We start from the raw sequence: 20275 nt of genomic DNA on the forward strand, positions 1-20275 counted from the left end.
TCCTATCTGTATCTTTTGGAAATCTGAGTTAAAGGAGCTCTGTTGGATTTAGAAGCCATTCTGTCACTCAGAGATACATCACCCCTGTCCAGCAAATGCAGCACCAGCAGCATGTGAGAACAAATTTTGCATGAGCAAAACCAAGCCTTGAGAGTGTAGAGGTGCAAAATGAAAGGCTTGATCCTGTTTTTCCTATGCACCAAGACCTGAGTCATTCTCCTCCTGTCCTTCTGCTGCTGAATAAGTATGAATAAAGAGAAGAAACTAAGACTTTTGGCAGTATTCATCCTTCTAACCCCATAGTTGTCAAGATCAAAAGATGCTCAGTACCTTATCCTAAATATCTGATGCCATACTTCCCTGTGGGGCATAAATCAAATCACATTTCAAAATCTCCTTCAGCTGTAGTGTTGAGTGCTCCAGCAAACCCTTGCCACGGTCTAGTCAGGCTGGGATTCATCTCAAGGGCAGGAGGATAGCACAGGACATCCTTAACTCTAATAATTGTGTGAGTGGCTTTTCCAGCCTAAATAATTCTGGGATTCTGTGTGTCCAAGGCAAAGAAAAGCACAAGATCAACACTTGAAAGCCAATGGGAATGAAAAGAATGTCCCAACCTACGACTAGGATGATTTCTGCAAAGTACCCCAAAAGTGGGTTGCACACCATAACAAGCTTAAATTTGGGCATAAATTCCTGGTTTTCCCTAACAGCAAGTAGCAAATTGATGTGAAATTTTAACACAGTTTTTTTTCTTGCCTTCCTACTCCTCTTGTATGCTGTCCTTTGTACACCTTTAGAAGGCTAACAGGAAAACCATTTAAAAGTAATTTCTAGTCAAAATTTCCACAGCAGTCACCAACACTTCACTGTTGGCAGAGCTGCCCAGCCAGGCAATATGGGGTATGGCTGCATTTGCATGGGAGAATGAACTGAATTTGGGGCTTGAGGGTTTTCTTTGGCTCTTGTACAGCAGTAACATGCTAGTCTGGGCTCCTAATTGAATCCTCCCCATCAGCTTTCCAGTACTGTAGAAGGCTTCTGGGGGAAAGCTGCTCTTTCCACTTCACCTGATTTTTTACTCTTAGCTCAAAAAACCCACAAACTTTTAAAGGTCAGGATTGGGAACAGATTATTCCCCAGGGAGATACAGAAGCACAGGCTATAGGGGTCAGATGTAGGGTTGCAACACATGCCCTATAGGCTGCATTACACAGGAGGAAGATGAAGGCATATGCTTCTCCAGGAGTTTGGGGGATGATGTGTGTGAATGGAGGGGCACCATCTGTTTCTGAAAGGACTGTGCTCAAGCATTTGCTGAAAATGAGGTGGGAGTTCGATTGCCTCTTCTGCAAAATGAGAAAATCAGAAATTCAGTAAATAAAAAGGATTCAGATTTGTTGGAGCAAGTCCAAAGGATGCCACACAGACGCTTTGAGGGCTGGAGCATCTCTGCTCTCTCAACCAGACAGGCTGAGAGAACTGGAGGTATTCAGTCTGGAGCCACAAAGGCTCCAGGGAGGCTTTACAGCCCCTTCCACCATCTAAAGGGGCTCCAAGAGAGCTGGTGAGGGACTTTGGACAAGGGCCTAGAGTGACAGGACAAGGGGGAACAACTCCAAACTGACAAGGGGCAGGGTTAGATGGGATATTAGGGAGAAATTCTTCCCTGTGAGGGTGGTGAGGCCCTGGCACAGGTTGCCCCATCCCTGGAAGTGTTCAAGGGCAGGTTGGATGGGGTTTTGCTCTCCTTCCTTGCATGACTTTTTCACCCAGTTCCCAGGACGAGTTCTGGGTCTCCTCCCACCTGCCAGGACTCCTGTCCCTGCACAGACAGGCTGCTGCTTGTCCCAGCAAGCTCCTGCCCAGTCCACCCTCCTACTCACCCCTCTGGCAATGGACTGGATCCCAAAAGGCTCCAGCCAAGGACTCAGGGTAAGATCAGCTCCTTTCCCACCACAGCCTTGCACCCTGCAGGTCACCACTGGTACCATCTAATGAGTGCAAAAGCAAAGTATCCATGATCCATTTCTCTCACATATTTTTTCCTTCTTTTGTAATCCTGAGATGAACACTTTTTTAATGTTTTTCAGAAAGGATCCAAGTCTCAGCCATACATCTGTTTATTTCAGCTCTGGAACACACAAAAGAAACCTTTTTTTTTGGTGATATTTTTCTAGATGCTGTCTTTGTGAAGTGCTCTTATGCCCACAAGGTGTCTAAGATATTATTACAGAAACTCTCAGCATTTTCCCTCTCATCTGGTAACACACAGGGTGGTTTCTTTGCTTTATTGTGTGAACCTACTTCCCTTTCACTAAATATTTTCCAGCAGCACAATGTTCTGCAGCAAGTTTAAATTCACTTCGTACTCCAGAGAGGTGCAAGCCAAATAACACTTGACCAGGTCAGCCAAGGACTTCACCAGCCCAATCTCCATGGTATGTATTTCACAATTTCATGTTTACAGAGACATAAATAGACTCATCCCACAGTCACATGTGTGAATATCTGTTACACATTCTTCCCTGCAGTCAGACTTCCAGCAGCTCTGTTAACTTCAACTAACCACAGAGATTGTAACTTTTTGGGTTTTCCTTGTTTCTCACAAAATAAAAATGGCGAACAACACCTGTAATCCTCATGCTGATTCTCTCTTGCATTCTGCCTGACAATGGCTCTGAAAAGACAAGCAGAATTTCTTCTTTGATAGAGGCCTCTTTACAAATTTCTTTCTCAGGGCTTTTGAGCCATCAAAGTGTTGGAAAAAAGCTCCCCCCAAATCAGCCTGAAACAAAAAGAATCATATTGGGTTTTTAAAGTTGGGAGACAATTCAAATTGCAGAATAGGCAATAGAAGGCTATTACAGAAGTGGTAATAGCAGATAGGAGGGCTAGAGGGGAACTGAAAAAATAAAAAATACTATAAACCAAAAAGAAGTTCATTAGAGCTCCCCAGAGACAGCTCTCACAGACAGGGCAGCGAGTAAGAGCAAGTGGATGGGACACACTGCCTAAAAATATGTTCAAGTAAACCTCTCATTTTGAAGGAACACCCATACTTCTTTACACCAGTGCTGGTGCTCTGATGCCAGCAACAAAACATAAGCTCTAAAAAAGGGAAAACTACATTACTAACTCTGCCTAACCACTGTTTCTCCAGGCAGCACCCAGCTGCTCTCCCTACCATAGCTGCACAACTGAATTTCTCCATTTCTCCTACACTATCTCCTGTAATTATTTATTTTCCAGTAAAGCAAAAGCTCTTAATTTTCTCTCCTGTAGATTCTTGATTTTTTTATCCTTTAAAACCTACTATGAGTGCAGACTTGTAGTAAATGTCCTCTGCAATTTCATGCTAATGCATCTCAGTAACAATATTTTGCAGAGGTTTATATTAAACCTCTTGTGTGTGTATATATATGTATACATTTATATGTACACATTAGAGATATATTACATACAAAGCAAGGAATAGAAGAGTTAAGTGGCACATATAGGACTCTTCCTTTTACAGTTTCAATTTACTTGAGCCTAAACCAAAGTCCTGCTCTAAGAGAACAGAGATGACACAGCATTTGGGCATTGGGGCTGGAACCCAGAGCCTGGGCTGAACTCAAATTCCATCTCTGAGTGCCAACAGACCATGAGAGGGCTTAAAATAAGGTTTAAGTTTTGCAGCTCATGTTTTTATCTGGTCACAAGTTAAGTGCATTAGACAAGTGACCTCAGCTTTATTTCTTAGGAGCAGTGGCCTGAGAAGCAGCAGTTTTCAGCAACTTAACAAAACCCAGCTTAATTGTAGGATACTGAAGAGATTTTGAAATAACCTGACAATCTCTGGCATCACCACAGCATGCACAGACTTACTGAAATACAGCTCCCATCACTCCCTAAGTTCTCTCTCCCCTTTGCTTTCACAAGCACCAGCATTTCCAAACACCTGCCCTGGGGTGAGCCCACACACGAGCTGTGGCAGGGCAGGGTAAGGAGCACTTCCATAATTACTCTCCCTCTTACCTCACCGGCAAAAGGACATTTTTCAACCCAAATAATTCTTCCTTTCCTCCATTCCACAGGGGGAACTTGGCCAAGTATTTCCTAGAGATGCTCACACGACCTGCAGGGCAGCCCTCTCCCCATGCCCCAGTACTGACCCTCCTCCAGCCTGCTCACTGCCCGCTAGCAAAGCTTCTAGCTTTCACCAAAATTTGAACAAACTCGAACTTAAATTCTGCCATTCCTCTCAACAGCCACATTCACACTGGAAAACAAATCCCTTTGCTCAGAAGCCCATGTGCTACAAAAGCTGAGCTAGTCCAGAGCTTCTTGCCAGGGTAAGCTTGAGGTCTCCTCAGCTCAGTTTGTCAGTGGCTGCCACAGCGCCAGTTCCAGCCCAGCCCGACCGCGTGTCACACCTCAGCCCTTGTCCCCAAAGCCACTGCACCTTCCCTGGGTCAGCTACTCAAATGTCACTGAGTGGCCAAGATCAGGTCTCCAACAGCTCATCCCTGTCCCGAGCTACTGCCAAGGGTTTGCTCCAGCGAGTGCTGCTCCTGGGAGTTCATTGAACCACTTTGCTGGGGGAAAGCCCAACCAAACAATATAAATTCTTACTTGCCTGTGCCAAAACCAGGCATTTAGGTCCAAGAGTGAAAGTATGCCTTTACGTTCTCCTTTTATGAGAAGAGCATTTATTTACATTTAGGAAGGAGAATCACAAATTACAAGTAGGTCCAACATTTGCAGTTTACACACACATTGCAAGTTTTTCTGCTGATCTTTTACATTGTTATCCACTGAATCTTGTCATGGTTGGGTGCAACACAGGGAATAGCGCACACTTAGAGGGGCTGTTGTGCTGTGAATGCTGAGGAGGGAACCCAAAAATCCATTAATTTACACAGGGTTTGTGCAGTGTCTCCAGCAGCCTCTATGTGAGAGAGGCTTCTGTCATCCTGCTAAGGACATGGGCAAACAGTGCCCACTGTTTGAGGCACTACTTCCTTCACGGCTGCTGTGAGAGCTCTTCTTGTTCAGGCAGAGGCCAAGAATTACCTAATCTCCAGCCATCATCATCACCAGAGGTAAAACAAGAGCTCTTCAACTCACAAGGATGATGAAGTAGCATTAGCAGATGGAAAGCTCTGAGGCCCTGAGATGAAAGGCATCAAAGGCTCCAAAATATTACTATACTTACTACGATGCAACATGTGCAATAAGAAATAGGGTCATAAGGAAAACAAGGGATATATTTTTTAAATTATTATTTTACCATATCTGCTCATGAATTTTTAAATTCTAATTCAAAAGCAGACAAGTAAAAAATAATTTGAAAAATGTAAACTAAGGAGAACATATGCTTAGTGTTGGAAAACAGTTCTCTATCACAGTAGGTTAACACACTTCCCTGTGGGCTACACTCAGTTTGGTAAGTTTGAACTCAGTAGCAATCCCCACTCCAAAGTCTCACCAACAGGGCCAATCCTAGACCACAGCTGGATTCTAAGGAAGCATCAGTTCCCTGTAAAATGACATCCTTCCATATTATTTTAGAATTGCAACAAAGGAAATATCATTTTTTCCATGTTCAAAGAATTTTCCAGGTAGAGGATTTTTTTCCATGCATCCATGAACAGAAGTTGAGCAAAAAAGAGATGGAATTTTTACTATACCCATCTGAGAAAACCCAAACTCACTCCTAGAGCATGTACTGAGCACACTTTTTTCCTGGTTTTGATAATTTGACAAGAACTACCTGTTTAAAACTCCTTTTCTTCAAATTTCAGCAAAATTTTATTTTCTATTCCCAATACTTGCATTTCCAGCATGGGATGGGACAGCAAAGTAACAAACACATTGACATGTTAAAGAACACTTTCATCTTCAGCTTTTCTTCTGCAGTTTATTATATAAATTACACTTTTAAACATTTAGAGCACTCACATTTCAGAACAAAAACACCAGTGCAAAGAGTGGTTTGTCCAAGTGCAAGGAAGTTACACATCCCCACTGACACCAGTGGATGAGGCTGGAATGTAACTCCTCAGCCCACAACTAACTGTGTGACCTAAATGTGAGCAGGCTGTAGTTGATAAAAATGCTGGACTTGGCTGGTAACAACCAAATGTTTTGACAGTACAAACAGAAGAAGAACAATCTGACCTCCAGCAGACCTGTGAATTCACTGTGATTTGAGACCACCTCCATCATTTTTCTGAACTAACATTATTATAAATAAGCAGATGCCAAATGCTCTACTTGATGCTCAGTTCCAATTATCAAAATACAATAAAGCTCCCATGCATGCAGGTATTGTACTCCAGTGAATACCACAGGTCACCTTTGGCACATCATAGACAGGACCTGAACACAGAAATAATCCTGATCTGGCAAGAGGATAAATGAGAAAGCTCAGAGAGCCTTCCCATCTCCAATGCCAATAATTGTTGCTGAAAAATTTATTAAACCAAGACTGAAATACAGCAATCGTCCTTTAGTTATACAGTACATACTAGACCCCAATTTTAATTACATCCAAGCAAAATAAATCTAATCCAACCCAGAGATGCTAGCAACTGGGGTCACTGCAGTGAAATACAGGCCACTGTCAGAAGTAGTTATTAGGATCTTAGAAATTTGCATTCATTTCTCTTAAGGAACTGTTGCAATGTAAAACCAAAATGAGACAATTCATAAATAACATCTTTATTAATGAGCTTTCTTTTTCACATTCTTCAAAGTGATGTTCAATTGAAATCTGCATAGTTAAGAGTGCAAAAAAAATCATGTAAGTCAGACCCAAATGTGAACACTGCTTTTTTTTTAAGCAAGACTGGTCACAGTCATAGGAATAAAATAGAAATAAATGGCCAGGGAGATATGGAGGGGGTGGAATGAGAACCAGCAGTAAAATTCTCATCAGTATATTTGTCTATTAATGAAGTCTTCACACAAAGACACACAACACTCATTCACATTCATGTGCACAACAGAATGTAAACTACAGAAGAAAGGTCCTTCCTCTGCTGACTGAAATGAAACAGAGCAAGATTATTTATGTATTTCACTGAGCATTGATCAGATATTCCAACAACATATCCAGGTGGATAACACAAGGTCCAGGTCTCTTCATGCCCTTATTACAACCACATTTCAGCCACCATCCCACAGCAGGAACCAGGAAATCAAGAGTGTTTCCATTACACTAATAATTATTCTTAACACACAGTTTTAAGCACCATCACCTCCCCTCCTTTTTAATTTTTAATAGGATTATCGCTTCCTTTACTGCTGTTGTTCACGGTTGGTTGGAAGAGCAGGTGAAGAGGACCCTTCCATGCCCATGCAATGGCTCAGCCTGTGGAAGTGCAGAACATCTCCACCTCCAGCTTCATTTCCATAAGCACAGGCAACACAGTCCCAAATCTCTCACATCAACACCACAATATGACTCTGCAAGTAGTACTTTTAATATTTACACAATCTACTGATTTAGCTGTCGTTCTCTGCATTATAACCATCATCAGACAAAGCTAGAGGAAAAAAACAAGAGGCATATCCCCTACATAATGGCTGTAGGTAGTAAAGACACACACTGTCCACACGCTGGTGAGAGGCCACTTCTTACCTCCAGGCTGGATTTATGCAGCAGAGACATCACTCTACAGCTGAGCATGAGTTTAAATGCAGAATTCTCTATGTTGGTCATTTGGAAAAGCCATCCAATACCATCACACTGAACTTCACCATGCAAAACCTGGGCTTACTGTTTTGCATGTGATTCTACAGTGATAAACTTCATTTACAATTTATATTAGTTAGGTTCTGAATTATTCAGATGCACAATCTAGGACCATGGGGAAATAATCATCAATATTCAATCATACCAGTTCAGATTCGGGCAAGGAATAAGTCTCATTTATTTGCTTTGTGCCTGCAGCCTTTAAATCTGAGATTCAAGCCCAGAGGTCAAAAGAAAGTTATTTGTGAATCAAACCAGTCAGAAATACATTTGCTGCTATGGATATTGGAAACATAAGGCCTAAAGTATTTTGGAGAAGATGTACAACAAGAAGTAAAAGGGATTCAGTACAACTCGTAGCAGTTTGTATTAGTACAAGGGGAAAACAAACTACGCATCAACTCATCATAGTGAAATGATGATGAAACTCATCATAGTGAAATGGTGACTCCAGGACTGAAACCCCACCTTCATTTGGCAAATAGAGTAAAACATGCCCAGCACACGGTAGCACCAACCACAGCTCCCAGCCAGCATTAATAAAACGTGCTGCAACACGCTTTCTTCAAAGATAACTTACTTTCTCCTTGGGGAACTAACACTCAAAAGCAGGGAAAAGCAGTCATAAACTGGAAGGAGGGACTGAATTTTACCCCAGAAATAAGTAAGTCCACTGGGCAGCCAGCAGCTGCCATGGTTTTAGGGAAAACCATGTAAAAGAATTCATCTTGTCCCAGTTCAAAATAGCAAAAATAAAACTGGCCATTGGGTGTGAGCTTGTAAATTTTCAAAAGCAGCAATGGCAACCCATTTTTTTCCAGGACATTTAATGAACAAGTCTTCTGGCAGACCAAAAACAAATGCAACTGGAAACAGGATATTTAGTGGAGTGGTACTCTTAATTTCTTCGGAAGGAAACTGTATTTCTTGTATCACATCAGGGGTTTAATTCAAGACACCAGTAGATTAAGACCACTTTCGTCATTAGTTCAAGATTTACTTTGGCACGGCTAATTTACACTATTTGTATTTTTGGTGATTGTAAGGGCATCATATTCGATTTTTCCTTTATTACACAAAATCCTAAAATAAATACAATTTAGTAGTCTGAAAAAATCCACCTTACTCTAACCTACAATGAAACTGCTTCGTGGCCTGCTTTGTGTTTCAGGAAAATATCCCACATATTCAGATCAGCCTCGCTAGTTAAGACACATTAAAATGAAACATTTCCCATTAAAGTTGCCAAAAAACTGGATTTAAATTTATTGCATGACGTTGCATAAGAAAGTGTATTATTGAAAACTGTAAGGCATCATGCAATTATCCATCAGCTAATTATTTATTATTCCTTGAAAGATGGTTATATACTCTGAAGTTATAAAACCAGTTTCAAAAAAGTACATAAAAAATTTAACATAAGCATTAAATATTTTTCACATGTTCTTCGTTTTCAGCTGTTAAAAAGTGCATTCAAACATACTGTACTGGAAAGTTGCTCTGACCAAAAATGGTGCTGGAGACTCATTAAATTAAAAGTTGCAAAAGGATGTTGCATGGGATTAGAAAGCTCACAGGTTGTGGTATTTAATCTTACAAACTTGCTTGAAATAATTTTTCAATCCTCACACTTACAATTTAGCATCCATGATATAATTAGCTAAAAATGTGTATTTTTAAAATTGAACAGTCAAATGAATTCAAGTTACGTACACTGAGTGATCAAATAAGGAGCAGACAACATTGAGACCCAGGCCAGGATGTGCTGATGTGCTTTTGGCAGGGATCAGTTGATGTACTGGGCCATCCAGCGGAACCCTTCCCCGTAGCCTTGTCTCTTTAGCACACTGCACATGAACACCTCCAGGGGCCTGGCGTTCAGCTCCTTCAGTGGTGTGCTGCCCTGCAGAGAGACACAAACACTCCCTTACAGTTCCCTTATAAAACAGCACCTATTCTACACGCACATTGGCTTCTATAGAATGTCCTTATTTAACTCGTGTTTGATACTGGAAGTTTAGAAAATAATTAATCTGAAATCATAGAATGGGTTGGGTTGGAATGGACCTTAAAGCTCATCTCATTCCAACCACCTGCCACAGGCAAGGATAACTTCCACTAGACCAGGTTGCTCCGAGCCCTGTCCAAACTGGCATGAAAACACTTCCAGGAATGGGGCATCCCCAGCTTCTCTGGGTCTGACACCTCCACACACAGGCTAGAACATGTGGCCTTAATCTCAGTAATTTGTACACAAGAAATACTGTATGTGTGTTTTCATGTACATCCACACTAGAGAGGGGGAAGTATGTGAAACCAGAATGGAAGACCATTTTAGAGTCTTTATTTGGTTTTCAGTCACAGTCCCCTGTTCTATTTCCAAACATATAAAAAAAGCATTTGCTATAGATTTTAGGACTGACCAAAGCAAGAATGCAAGGTGTTTGCTTGCCGAGATCAGCACAGGGCAATAAAGTTGTTGCTCAGCTGGAGATTCACAGTGGTGTTTGTACTTCATCGAATACATGTGGTGTTAAAAACAGAAAAGAAGAGGGTAAAATGCAGCAAACAAGAAAGTAAAGATTTTGTTGCTGCTTGACCTGTGCTCTGACTGGCACAGAACTTTAAGGGAGGCATCTAAGAGTGAATAAGCAAAGAAGAATTGCAAGGCAAATGCTCTCAGCAGAGCTGGTCAGCTAATGGGAGCTGAGATGGAAGCCACAGTGGAACGACTTGGTCAGCTGCAGGCAAGTGTCTTTCCAAGGGCCAAAGACAAGGGAGTAACCTGTTTCTAACACACACACACAAAAAAGGGACCCCAAGATTCATTCTATATGTTGTTACTAGGTACTAAGTACTTTATAAATTACAAAAACATTTATTTTGTATAGCTGGAGCAAACCAGAGTCAACACACAAATAAGGCAGGCAAACTCCCTAAGCAAAAAAACCTCACCAAACAAAAAACCTCACCAAACAAAAAAAGAACAATACCTTTCCTGTTGTCTGGCCATACAGCCCAAATGTCTCTCGTAACCTCTCTTCACTGATGGCTTCAGGTCTGTCAATCTTGTTACCAAGAATTAGGATAGGCACATTAGCAATAGTTTCATCTGTCATTAGTGACTGCAAAGGAATGGAGAAAGGAGGACTGATTAATTTAGAATGTAGAAGGTCAAATCAGTACTATTTACGTGCAGGTGACAGCAGAGCTCAAATGGGTGTTTGAGCTTAGTTCTTAGAAGCTCAAATTTTCAAAAGCTTATTTAAACTTACATCAAGTTCTTCTTTTGATTCAAGCAATCTTTCATGATCTGCGCAGTCCACTAAGAATACAATGCCATTAATTGCAGGCAGGTAATTTTTCCACACTCTGCGAGCTACAGGGAAAATAATTAAAAGGCAATTATCCCTAAATTCAGAGTGATGCACATTAGCAATTAAGAAGCAACAGGTGTGTGTGGGTTTATTAATTTGATTTTTTTTAAGTCTTAGCTTATGTTCCCAGTCTTTGGGACGCAATTTCACGTTTTACAATGCTTGAAATAACAGAGCAAATTTATCATTCCTTCCACGGTTATCACTGTTCTCTCCCACATGAACACTGATGTATGGAAATGGTTTTGTTTCCCCAAGAATTATGTCAACAAAGGGAGGTTTGAAGCACAAAGCTTAAAGGTAAATATAAGCAATTCAAAGTACAGAACTCCTCTTCACAGTATTAGTCAAAAGTTTCTGCTCTACTGCAGCTCTTGCCAAATCATATTTGGGATTTGTGACCAATGGTGGAGATGAGCAAAAGAGCAGCCAATGTCTTTTACAGTGTCACAGCAGAGAGTGGGAAGTCAGTCTCTGCAGCAGGGCCACATTTCTGATTGGAAACAAACTCCAGCCCAGTTCAGTGAGTTTAAGTGAGCCAACATACACTCTTACCTTGAGCGTGTCCACCCAGATCGAAGGTAGTGAAAGTCATGCCAGCAATTGTCAGCTCTTCTGAAGCTGGAAGTACACAGAATTATGTTCTATTGAAGATTATGCAGTGCATTGGAAAGGTCTAGCCTTGTAGCACATAGACTTTACTTTCTTTTGGTTCTTTCAAGTATTTTGTTATTCAAGAAGCAAATGAGAGTAGTATGTTCTCTCAGAATCAATGGCACATTCATGTATCACCAAAACGTTATTAACCATTAAAGCATGTGAGAAATATCTTCAGTGCTTAGAACTCAAATATCTTCAGTGCAGAGTATTCGTACATTATTTATCCCTACATATTACACAAACAACAGTTGGCTCTGGCATCTGGTTTGCAAAAAAGATTTTGCATTTGGCATTTTGTGTTCAATACTGTTCAAGGTTTCTCCTCTTCATATCCTTTCCCAATTTCTCACCTCCTTACTGGACTTCCCCAATCTACATTTTAAACCTGTGTACAACTTTTTCTCCTACAAGGTTACCAGGATAGCAATTACACAGCAACCTCTGAGACATCAACACTAATTTTCCAGTTATACACAGAATCTGTTCCCAAAAATTGCAAGCCTCTATTTCTCACAGCTTCTATAGTATAAACTCTCAGCTTCATCATTCTGCATGTTATTTACCTCTTAATTTTAAATATAACACACTAAGCTATCCTACACTTTTATTTTTTAATGTAACTTGAACTATCCATGGACTGCAATCCCAAAATCCCTCTGTTTCTCCCCAGTTACACTGATGGTCTTATAAGGTATAATCACATCCTGCTTTTCCTGCAACCCTTCAAATGCTTTCTAGCTAAGGAACAGCACTGTCAACTTACTGGGGTGTAACGTGGGGACGTGTTGTCCCAGTCTGTCATCTTTGAGCATGTGCAGCAGTGTAGTTTTCCCAGCATTGTCCAGTCCAAGAAACACTAGTTTGCCTGATTTCTTGTACAGTCCTAGAACAAAGAAGGACCTAGTGAATAATTGATTAAAGTAGTAGGAGTTTATTTCTAGCACTAGAGATGATTCTGCTCCCACGAACAAAGTGTGATAGTCATGGTACAAAATACAGACTAGGCAAACTCCATCACACCTTTATCAGTGCCCTTTACCCATGTCCTCCTACTCGTACAAACTACATTCCCACTTACCACATGCCTGCTGCACCAGGTAATGTACAGCTTACAGGATGCTTGGCAGAAGCAGGAGAGGCACACAATTGCTATGAATGTGTCAATGACGGAAATGCACTTGCATTATCTTAGGAAAAGCATGGTAGAACAGGACTAAACGTTGCCAGTGTAGTTTACTCTGCCCCAGCAAAAGGACAGCTTTGCTCACAGGTGGTGGACAGGTGGGTACAGATCCAGCATTGACAGCAGGCTCTGGAACATGGACCATCCTGAACCTGAACTCTGTCCAGCTACCCCCACTTAGAGCAAAACACTTGTCTGAGACAAAAGGAAAATTCAGACCTCAATCAGAATATTACAGAGAAATTGGTTTAAATGTCAATAGTAAAAATTTGCATATGCATGAATTCTTTAATACTGGTTCATATATTATTTGGACAAAAAGTAACTTTCAGTCATACCCACAGGGAAACTGTTTGCTACATCCTGAATGGCATTTTCAGGGCATTTCTGACACACTTGTTCCCATGTGACAATGCTTTCCTAACAGGAATAAGAAATTTTATTTTCATTGATTGTCATCTTTATAAAAATGCCTTCTGCCCTTCTTCTCCCCTCCACTTGTAACCCCAGAAATGCAACAGTTGCTGTGAAGGAGAGGAAAGATGTTTAAAACACAAACACCATATTTTCTTAAATTGGAGATTATCAAAGGGCAATTCTCTTACAACTTGTCAACACGCTATCCTCTGCCAGAATTAGTTTTCATTGCCTCAAACTCATTGATATTCAAAGTAAAACATTAAGATAAATTAAATTTAAAACCAAAAAAAATCAATCCCGTTCTGTACTGAAGAAAACCTATCTTCTCTAATGTGCTATCCTCATGTGTGCTGGGATGTGAAACCAGCCCCACTGATGCCACAGCATTCCAGGGCAGAGGTACCTCTGCCCAGCAGACCTTTACACCTCTGCTGTTTGCTCACCTCTCCCTCTGCCTTTAAACTCAGAGATCACATTCCAGCTGGACATGTTTTGTAACTTGCATTTCTCTCCTATTCCTCACCTGATTTCATTAATGATCTTTATTACTCCAGGTCCTGTAGAGTGTCATCACACTTCTTTCAAATACAACTCCTACTTCCCAAACTCACCTTCTCACATGCTCATATATATATTAACTATTAAATTACAGAGTGGAGGAGAAAGTATCAGTGTTTACAGAGAAGGAAGAAGTGGACAAACATTTTCATATAGTAACTTGCGTCACAGGAGAAACTCCAGTTCACCCTCGCCTTATGAGTTAAACAAAACTCTACTAACCTACAGTAAATAACATTTTTGCAACTCTCAGCCTGCACATCCAGGAGTCTTTGCTTCCCAGTTAGCTTCTCAATTTCAATTTCTAATTTCAAGCTTCTCAAGTGTCTTTCACAGAAACACAAGACTAACAAGCAGCCATACTTCAGCTATTGGCTACACCAAGACCAGAGATTTTATATATACATATAAATGAAAAAAAGTTTTTGTGCATTCCGAAAGTATACAGGTGCAAAGATGCTCTTCCTAAAGTGATCCCATCAGCCTGCTGACAGGACAGCACAGGAAACTGTGGGGAGTTTCCCAAACGTTATGATCTGCCTACTTCAACTGTAAGTATAACTGAGAATGCAAAGAGAAAGTCTTTCTTTTAGAAAAAGAGGGATATAAAAGAGGGAGCTACTTCAAGCTCCTCTATCTTTCACCAGAATTGGCCATTGCTTGCACAGGAATGGAAGAGCAGGTCAGTGTGCAGTAATCACTGTGCAGCTAAGGAAGAGGAGATAAGAAAGATTAGTCAACTTAGTTAAAATTTCACTGGCTAACATTTTGATAGCAGGCCAAGGGTCTGACATTCAGCGCAAAACTTTAAACTTTCAACTGATAAAAGGTAGATGACACAGCTTGCCATGAGGTCTTAGCCTCAAATGCTTTTTGACCACTTCAATAAAATCCTTTGAACTTGGAAATTGTGCCTTTTACCTATGTGATCTGCAAATTCTGATCCTTTTTTTAGTTTCCTAACATTCATTTTCCTCCTGGTTGCGGTTTTTTTCCCACCTTGAACCGATATGGATTGCAGACCCTTTTGGCCAGGGAATAATTTTCTGAGGCTTTTAAGTAGATGCCAGTGAAGTTTCACACTGATTTCTGTGACACAGAACAGAAAGTCACAGAACAATGAGAAAGGGCTTCAATATCTGGCACTAATTTTTTATAGACAGTCCCTCCTATTTGGATTCTGAAATTATATCCTCATGTGCAAAATAACTGAATAACTGAGTTTAGCTCCTTACAGCAGAGAAAAATCAGGAGAAGGCCCATAAAAGCCAACTGAATTACCCCAGCTTAAATGTAGTATGATTAGAAAAGTCTAACCTGTTATAATCATGACAGAATACACAATTTTTTCAAGAAGTTAAGGATTAATGTAAAATGGAGTGGAGAGCACACTCTGGAAATGCTCAGTATAATGATAAGTGAAACTTCTGATTGAGTGTTACTGAATATACACCAAACCAAATATTATTATTTACCCAGCAGCCTTATTTGAAGATAACAGAGGTGAACAGATATTCTACACAAGAATAGCAGGAAGGAAAAGGCCCAAACAATAATGACTTACCTAAAAACTGCAATACACTACTGAAACCACTGTAAATCCAATCAAATAGGAACATATCTGAATCTTATAATCTGAAATAAAGAGAAAACATAATGCATTTAAGTCCTGTCAGAACAGCACATTAGGCATTGTAAAATATTTATAGGTAACAAAAGTAATTCAAAATCCTTGGTTATAAATAAAAAAACAATTTAGTTTTGCTAAACTGTATCATAGACCAATTAAGTGACAACAGCAAAGATTTTCCCCTCCCTTGTGAAAACAATGTGGACTGAAGTCTTTGCAAGAAGTAAAAATAATTTTATCCCAAATATAATCTGTTGAAGGTGGGTGATGATCCACTGAAGATTTTAAACAGGATCTTCACTTTTCAGCTGGGAAAAAGCAGCACTTTGGAGAGGGCACTAGAGGAATATCAGTGCAGTTAGTGCTCCAGCCACCCCTGGGAGCTGCTGGGGTTCAAAGCAGAGGCAGTAAGAGGTGAAGAAGTTTTGCAGGGTTGAATCTAGAGAAGTTTGACACCCTGTTGTCCACACAGAACCTGTCTGTTTGGCTTGCTATGGAAAACAACTACCTGGCACAAAGCACTGGAATTACCCTTCAAAGACAGGGACCTCCTGTATTGTCCTGCACAGGCTGACACAATTCAAACCTTAAATGCAAAATTTTAATTAAAAAAAAACCCATCAGAACCACAAATTTCCCACTGAATTCCTTCAGCTTAGATTCAATAACAGAAAGCTGAGCTGAGAGCCAGTACTCGGCTCATTGTGTAGCCATGAGCAATTAACTTCCTAGCTTTCATCCTAATTTCCTCATTACCTGAAGTGAGAATAATCATAGAGTCATGGAGGTTGAAAAAGACCTCCAAGATCGAGTCCAACTGCTAGCCCAGCATCATCGTGTTGAACACTTAAACCACGTCCCCAAGGGCCACATCCACAGGACTTTTGAATGCTTCCAGGCATGGCATTCCACCACTGCCCTGGGCAGGCTGCATCAGGGCTTGGCCACTCTTCCAGTGAAGAAATTTTTCGTAATACCTAATCTGAATCTTCCCTGATATAACTTGAAGCTGTTTCCTCTTGTCTTGTCACTTGTCACCTAAGAGAAAAGAGCAACCCTGACCTAGCTACAACCTGTCAGGGAGCTGTAGAGAGTGATGAGGTTTCCCCCTGAGTCTCATTTCTCTGGGCTGAGCCTCTCCAGCTCCCTCAGCTGCTCCTCATCAAGCTTGTGCTCTAAATCACACTGAAAGCACCAGTTTGACACAGTGAACTGTAAGTATTTTAGTTCTCTTGAACGACTAAATGGCAACATCCTTAGAAGCCTTTAGCCAGCTAATTCCTACTGGAATGCATGACCCCTGAGGACACTGGAGCCTGACTGCCCTGGAAAACCTGGACCACACTGCTAAGCACAGCTGGCAGAGGCATCCATACTGCTACAGGTTCTCACCACACTCGTTTAGAAGCCGCAGGGCTGCCTTGGGGCGTCACAAGAGGACTTCAGGGCAGCTCTGAGTCTGGAGCACAGCACACAGGAGTCAAACCACGGGGCTGAACCAGCCCAAAATCTAGGCATGTGTCACAGCAACTACACTCATGACAAAGAGTTTCTCTGCTATGCAACAACAGGTACATCATACAGAGATAATGTGGAAAGAGGAGGAGTGAATATTTAATGACATTTGCTTGCACTGGAACAAAATCTGTTCAGATGACGAAGCACCAGGTGTCTTGGTTTCGCCACAACCAACCCTGAAACCTTTGCCCACATCTACATTACTCTGAACAACTCAACAGCTGCACCAGGCACAGATTTTAAGAATACAAATCAAATATGCTTGTCAATGCATAAACACCCAGTTACACAACGTCATGACTGAAACTGTCCCTTGCATGGCTAAAAAGCAAAGGTCAAGAATAAGCAAACATGGCAGAACACACACGTCAGCAGATTTATTTATTGCTTGAGCAAAATACCAATCAAGAAAAGCCTCTGTGGGGCTTAGGAAAACGGTCGACTCAAATAACCTGCAAATCAGGGCAAACAGCGTGATGTAAGAGAAGTGCTCAGATTACTGAGGTGAGAATAACTTCAGTGTTCAGTTGTATTAACCTTTTCCATCTATTACACTTACATTTACAAAAAACATCAACCAAAACAATCTTCATGCATTACAGAAAAATCTTCAGGGGGTGAGATTCAAATTATTAACTTGAGAAGAGGATTACTCCACAAACACAGCTGAAGTGGCATTAATACTGGTTCAATTTCCATCACCACAAGAAAAGTGGTGTTGGAAACAGAGCTATCCAAGTCCTTCCAGAACAGCCTCCATATCAGCTGGCAGCAGTGAAAGGAAAACACTTTCAAAATGGGAAAAAAATGGACAGCTAATTGTAAACACACACAGGTATTATTTGAACAGAGATTTTAAATCTACTCTTATCGTGCAGGAAAAATAACTACATAATTCAGAGCTGTGTCAAATCAAAGCATTACAAGCCACAGTAGATCTGCACTGGTTTCCACAGTTGTTACGCTGAGAGCAAGTTTAAGGGAGAGCTGAGGCTGTTGAATATACACACACTCAAACTCTCAGGCTCATGTTAGAAAGACCAGAAAAGCAAGAGCAATGAAGACTCCAGCAATAACTGTTCACAACCCATGGTGAACACAAAGATACTATTTTAAGGTTATTTCAAGGGTTGATTTGAAAATAATCCACTGGAAGCAGACAACAGCTTTGAACGAAAAATTATGCTGGCCCAAGACAGTCTTTTGATATCAACTACTTTTACAGATCACCAACTCACTGTGTCTCCCCTACAAAGATATCAAAGTTAACTTTCTAGTATCACTTCAGTGACAGATGTCTACCACTGAAAAATGTCCCCATGAACTGTGGTGAATGCTATTTCATCAGCAAAGCATCACTCAGTAACTTTTGTGAAGCCCTGTCCACCACTCCATAGACCAAGGACATAGGTTCACTTACTGGAGACTATGGGGAATGAGGAATTCCCACACAGTGGCCCTGGTAACACTGAGCCAGCCTCTTGAAAGGAAAGCTGCTGACAGCATGGACTAGGCAAGCAAACTCACTCACACTTCTTTTATGTTCTGAAAACTAGGAAATCTTTTCCTCCTACTCTCAACTTGCTTTTTTCTAGCTAAAAATTCATCATTTCATTTCCAAGCCTTAGGACAGCGCTTACTTCCAAAGCCTCCCAAAGCTTAGATAAGAGAGAACACCAGGCTTTTAAAGAGAGTTTTAAATGGTTTCATAGAACAATTAGGAAACAGAAACCAGTGACACCCAACCTGAATAGCTCTTGCATGAACTGAGAACACACTGTGCTACACCTGTGTGGGGACTGTCAGCAAGAGCCAGGCAAGAAACTTCAGTCCAGCCTGACTGCACCAAACCTGCACCTCAGCCAGAGTTCAGTCCGAAACCACAACCTGTAAGCAACAGCTTAAAGCCTACTGCTAAGGGTGTGTTTTTAGCTTTTCAAGTAGGATGTAAACGTGATCACTTAAAAACTGTAATTTCACACATGATCACTGTAACATTATAAAATATTACCAAAGGCAACAAAAGTCAAAATCCCTAGGAAACTCAGTGAATGAAGTGAGATTCTACAACACACTTTATTCCTTGATTTGAAACTGCTCTTGGATGTTGTATTTTAAAAGCTGGGGAAAGGCAGAGAGTTCAAAAATGAAATAATGGCATAGACTTCCTTTAGGTATCTTAATCAGTTTTTTGACAGCCACTCATCTTTGAGACAGCAGAGTTTACCTGTGCAGACAGGACCACAACACACGAGTTCCTAAGGGCACCTGCTGTTGAGGTTTAGCCAGCCCTAGCTCACAAAGCCCAGCTGTCAGAGCACATCCTCACTGAAGGCGCTGCTGCAGCCATTCGCTGACTTACGAAAGACACCCTTAAAAGCAGTAACTCCTGAAGAAATAACAATACTTCAAACAAGTGTTGCCAGGTCGATACAACGTGGCAGACGGCTGCCCAGGGAGGCTGCAGGGCATCTGTAGGTTATGGAGTTACTTAACGCTATTGACCACGGCAGACCCACCGAGGCAGCGCTGCTCCGGACCTGCGAGCACCGTGACAGCCTCACACCGGGCGGTGCTCCCGGCGGCCCGAGCAGCCCCCAGGGCTGTGGCGGGGGGAGAACAAGAGGGAGGCGACAGAAGGGACAGGAGGGAAGGGAGGGGAGCGCCCGCCCCCAACCCCCTCGCGGCGCTGCCCGCGGCCCGCGCAGGCCTCGGCTCGTCGGGGCGCGCAAGGACCCCCGGCAGGCCCAGCCGCGGCCCGGAGGCCGCTCCCAGCAGGACGCGGGGACGGCCCGGTGCCCTGCGGGGTTCGTGCGGCTCTCCCGCCGGCTGGGGCGGACAGACCGCTCACCGCCCGCCCTGCTCACCCACCGCCGAGCCTGAGATGCTCTGGGACTCGGGCAGCACCAGCACCAGCACCGACACACACCGACACCGACACTCACCCGCGGCTGCGCCCGCTCCGCCCCCCGCGGCTCCTTCCGGCACCGGCACCCCCGCCGCACACACTCGGCTGGACTCGGCTGTGTTCGGATGGACTCGGCTCTGCTCGAATGGGCGGGCGTCGTCTCGGCTTCGTTGCCTTCGGCTAGATTCGGCTTGATTCGACTCGGTTCGGTGTGACTCGTCTATGTTCGGCTGGGTTCGGTTCGGCTCCCCTCGGCCCCGCCCCCCTGCGTGCCCGC

The 20275-nt window shown here is 42.1% G+C and overlaps 1 protein-coding gene across 2 annotated transcripts; it reads right to left on the bottom strand.

Annotated features, from left to right (window-relative positions):
• Positions 1-6692: 6692 nt before the first annotated feature.
• Positions 6693-20264, bottom strand: SAR1B (secretion associated Ras related GTPase 1B). Of its 2 annotated transcripts, none has more exons than XM_085073554.1 (7): positions 20036-20264; positions 15507-15577; positions 12545-12664; positions 11677-11742; positions 11020-11123; positions 10738-10869; positions 6693-9647 (listed from the first exon to the last, which is right to left on the bottom strand). In XM_085073554.1, exons 2-7 carry the CDS (start codon positions 15559-15561, stop codon positions 9531-9533), a joined length of 594 nt encoding a protein of 197 aa, XP_084929680.1. In that variant the 5' UTR covers positions 15562-15577; positions 20036-20264; the 3' UTR covers positions 6693-9530. The 2 variants fall into 2 exon arrangements, with proteins under 2 accessions (XP_084929680.1, XP_084929681.1); XM_085073555.1 differs by having other exon boundaries at positions 19962-20045.
• Between the last annotated feature and the right edge of the window lie 11 nt (positions 20265-20275).

Source organism: Lichenostomus cassidix, chromosome 13 (genome assembly GCF_008360975.1).
Source record: "Lichenostomus cassidix isolate B80296 chromosome 13, HeHo_3.0, whole genome shotgun sequence".
In the NCBI taxonomy this organism is placed as follows: Eukaryota; Metazoa; Chordata; class Aves; order Passeriformes; family Meliphagidae; genus Lichenostomus; species Lichenostomus cassidix.

Bases quoted from the DNA above. Each gene is read 5' to 3' on its own strand.
- SAR1B (XM_085073554.1), bottom strand. From the start codon at position 15,561: ATGTTCCTATTTGATTGGATTTACAGTGGTTTCAGTAGTGTATTGCAG. The intron at 12,665-15,506 runs GTAAGTCATTAT...TCTTTGTTCTAG, and splicing joins TAGTGTATTGCAGTTTTTAG to GACTGTACAAGAAATCAGGC. The intron at 10,870-11,019 runs GTAAGTTTAAAT...ATTCCTTTGCAG, and splicing joins AATCAAAAGAAGAACTTGAT to TCACTAATGACAGATGAAAC.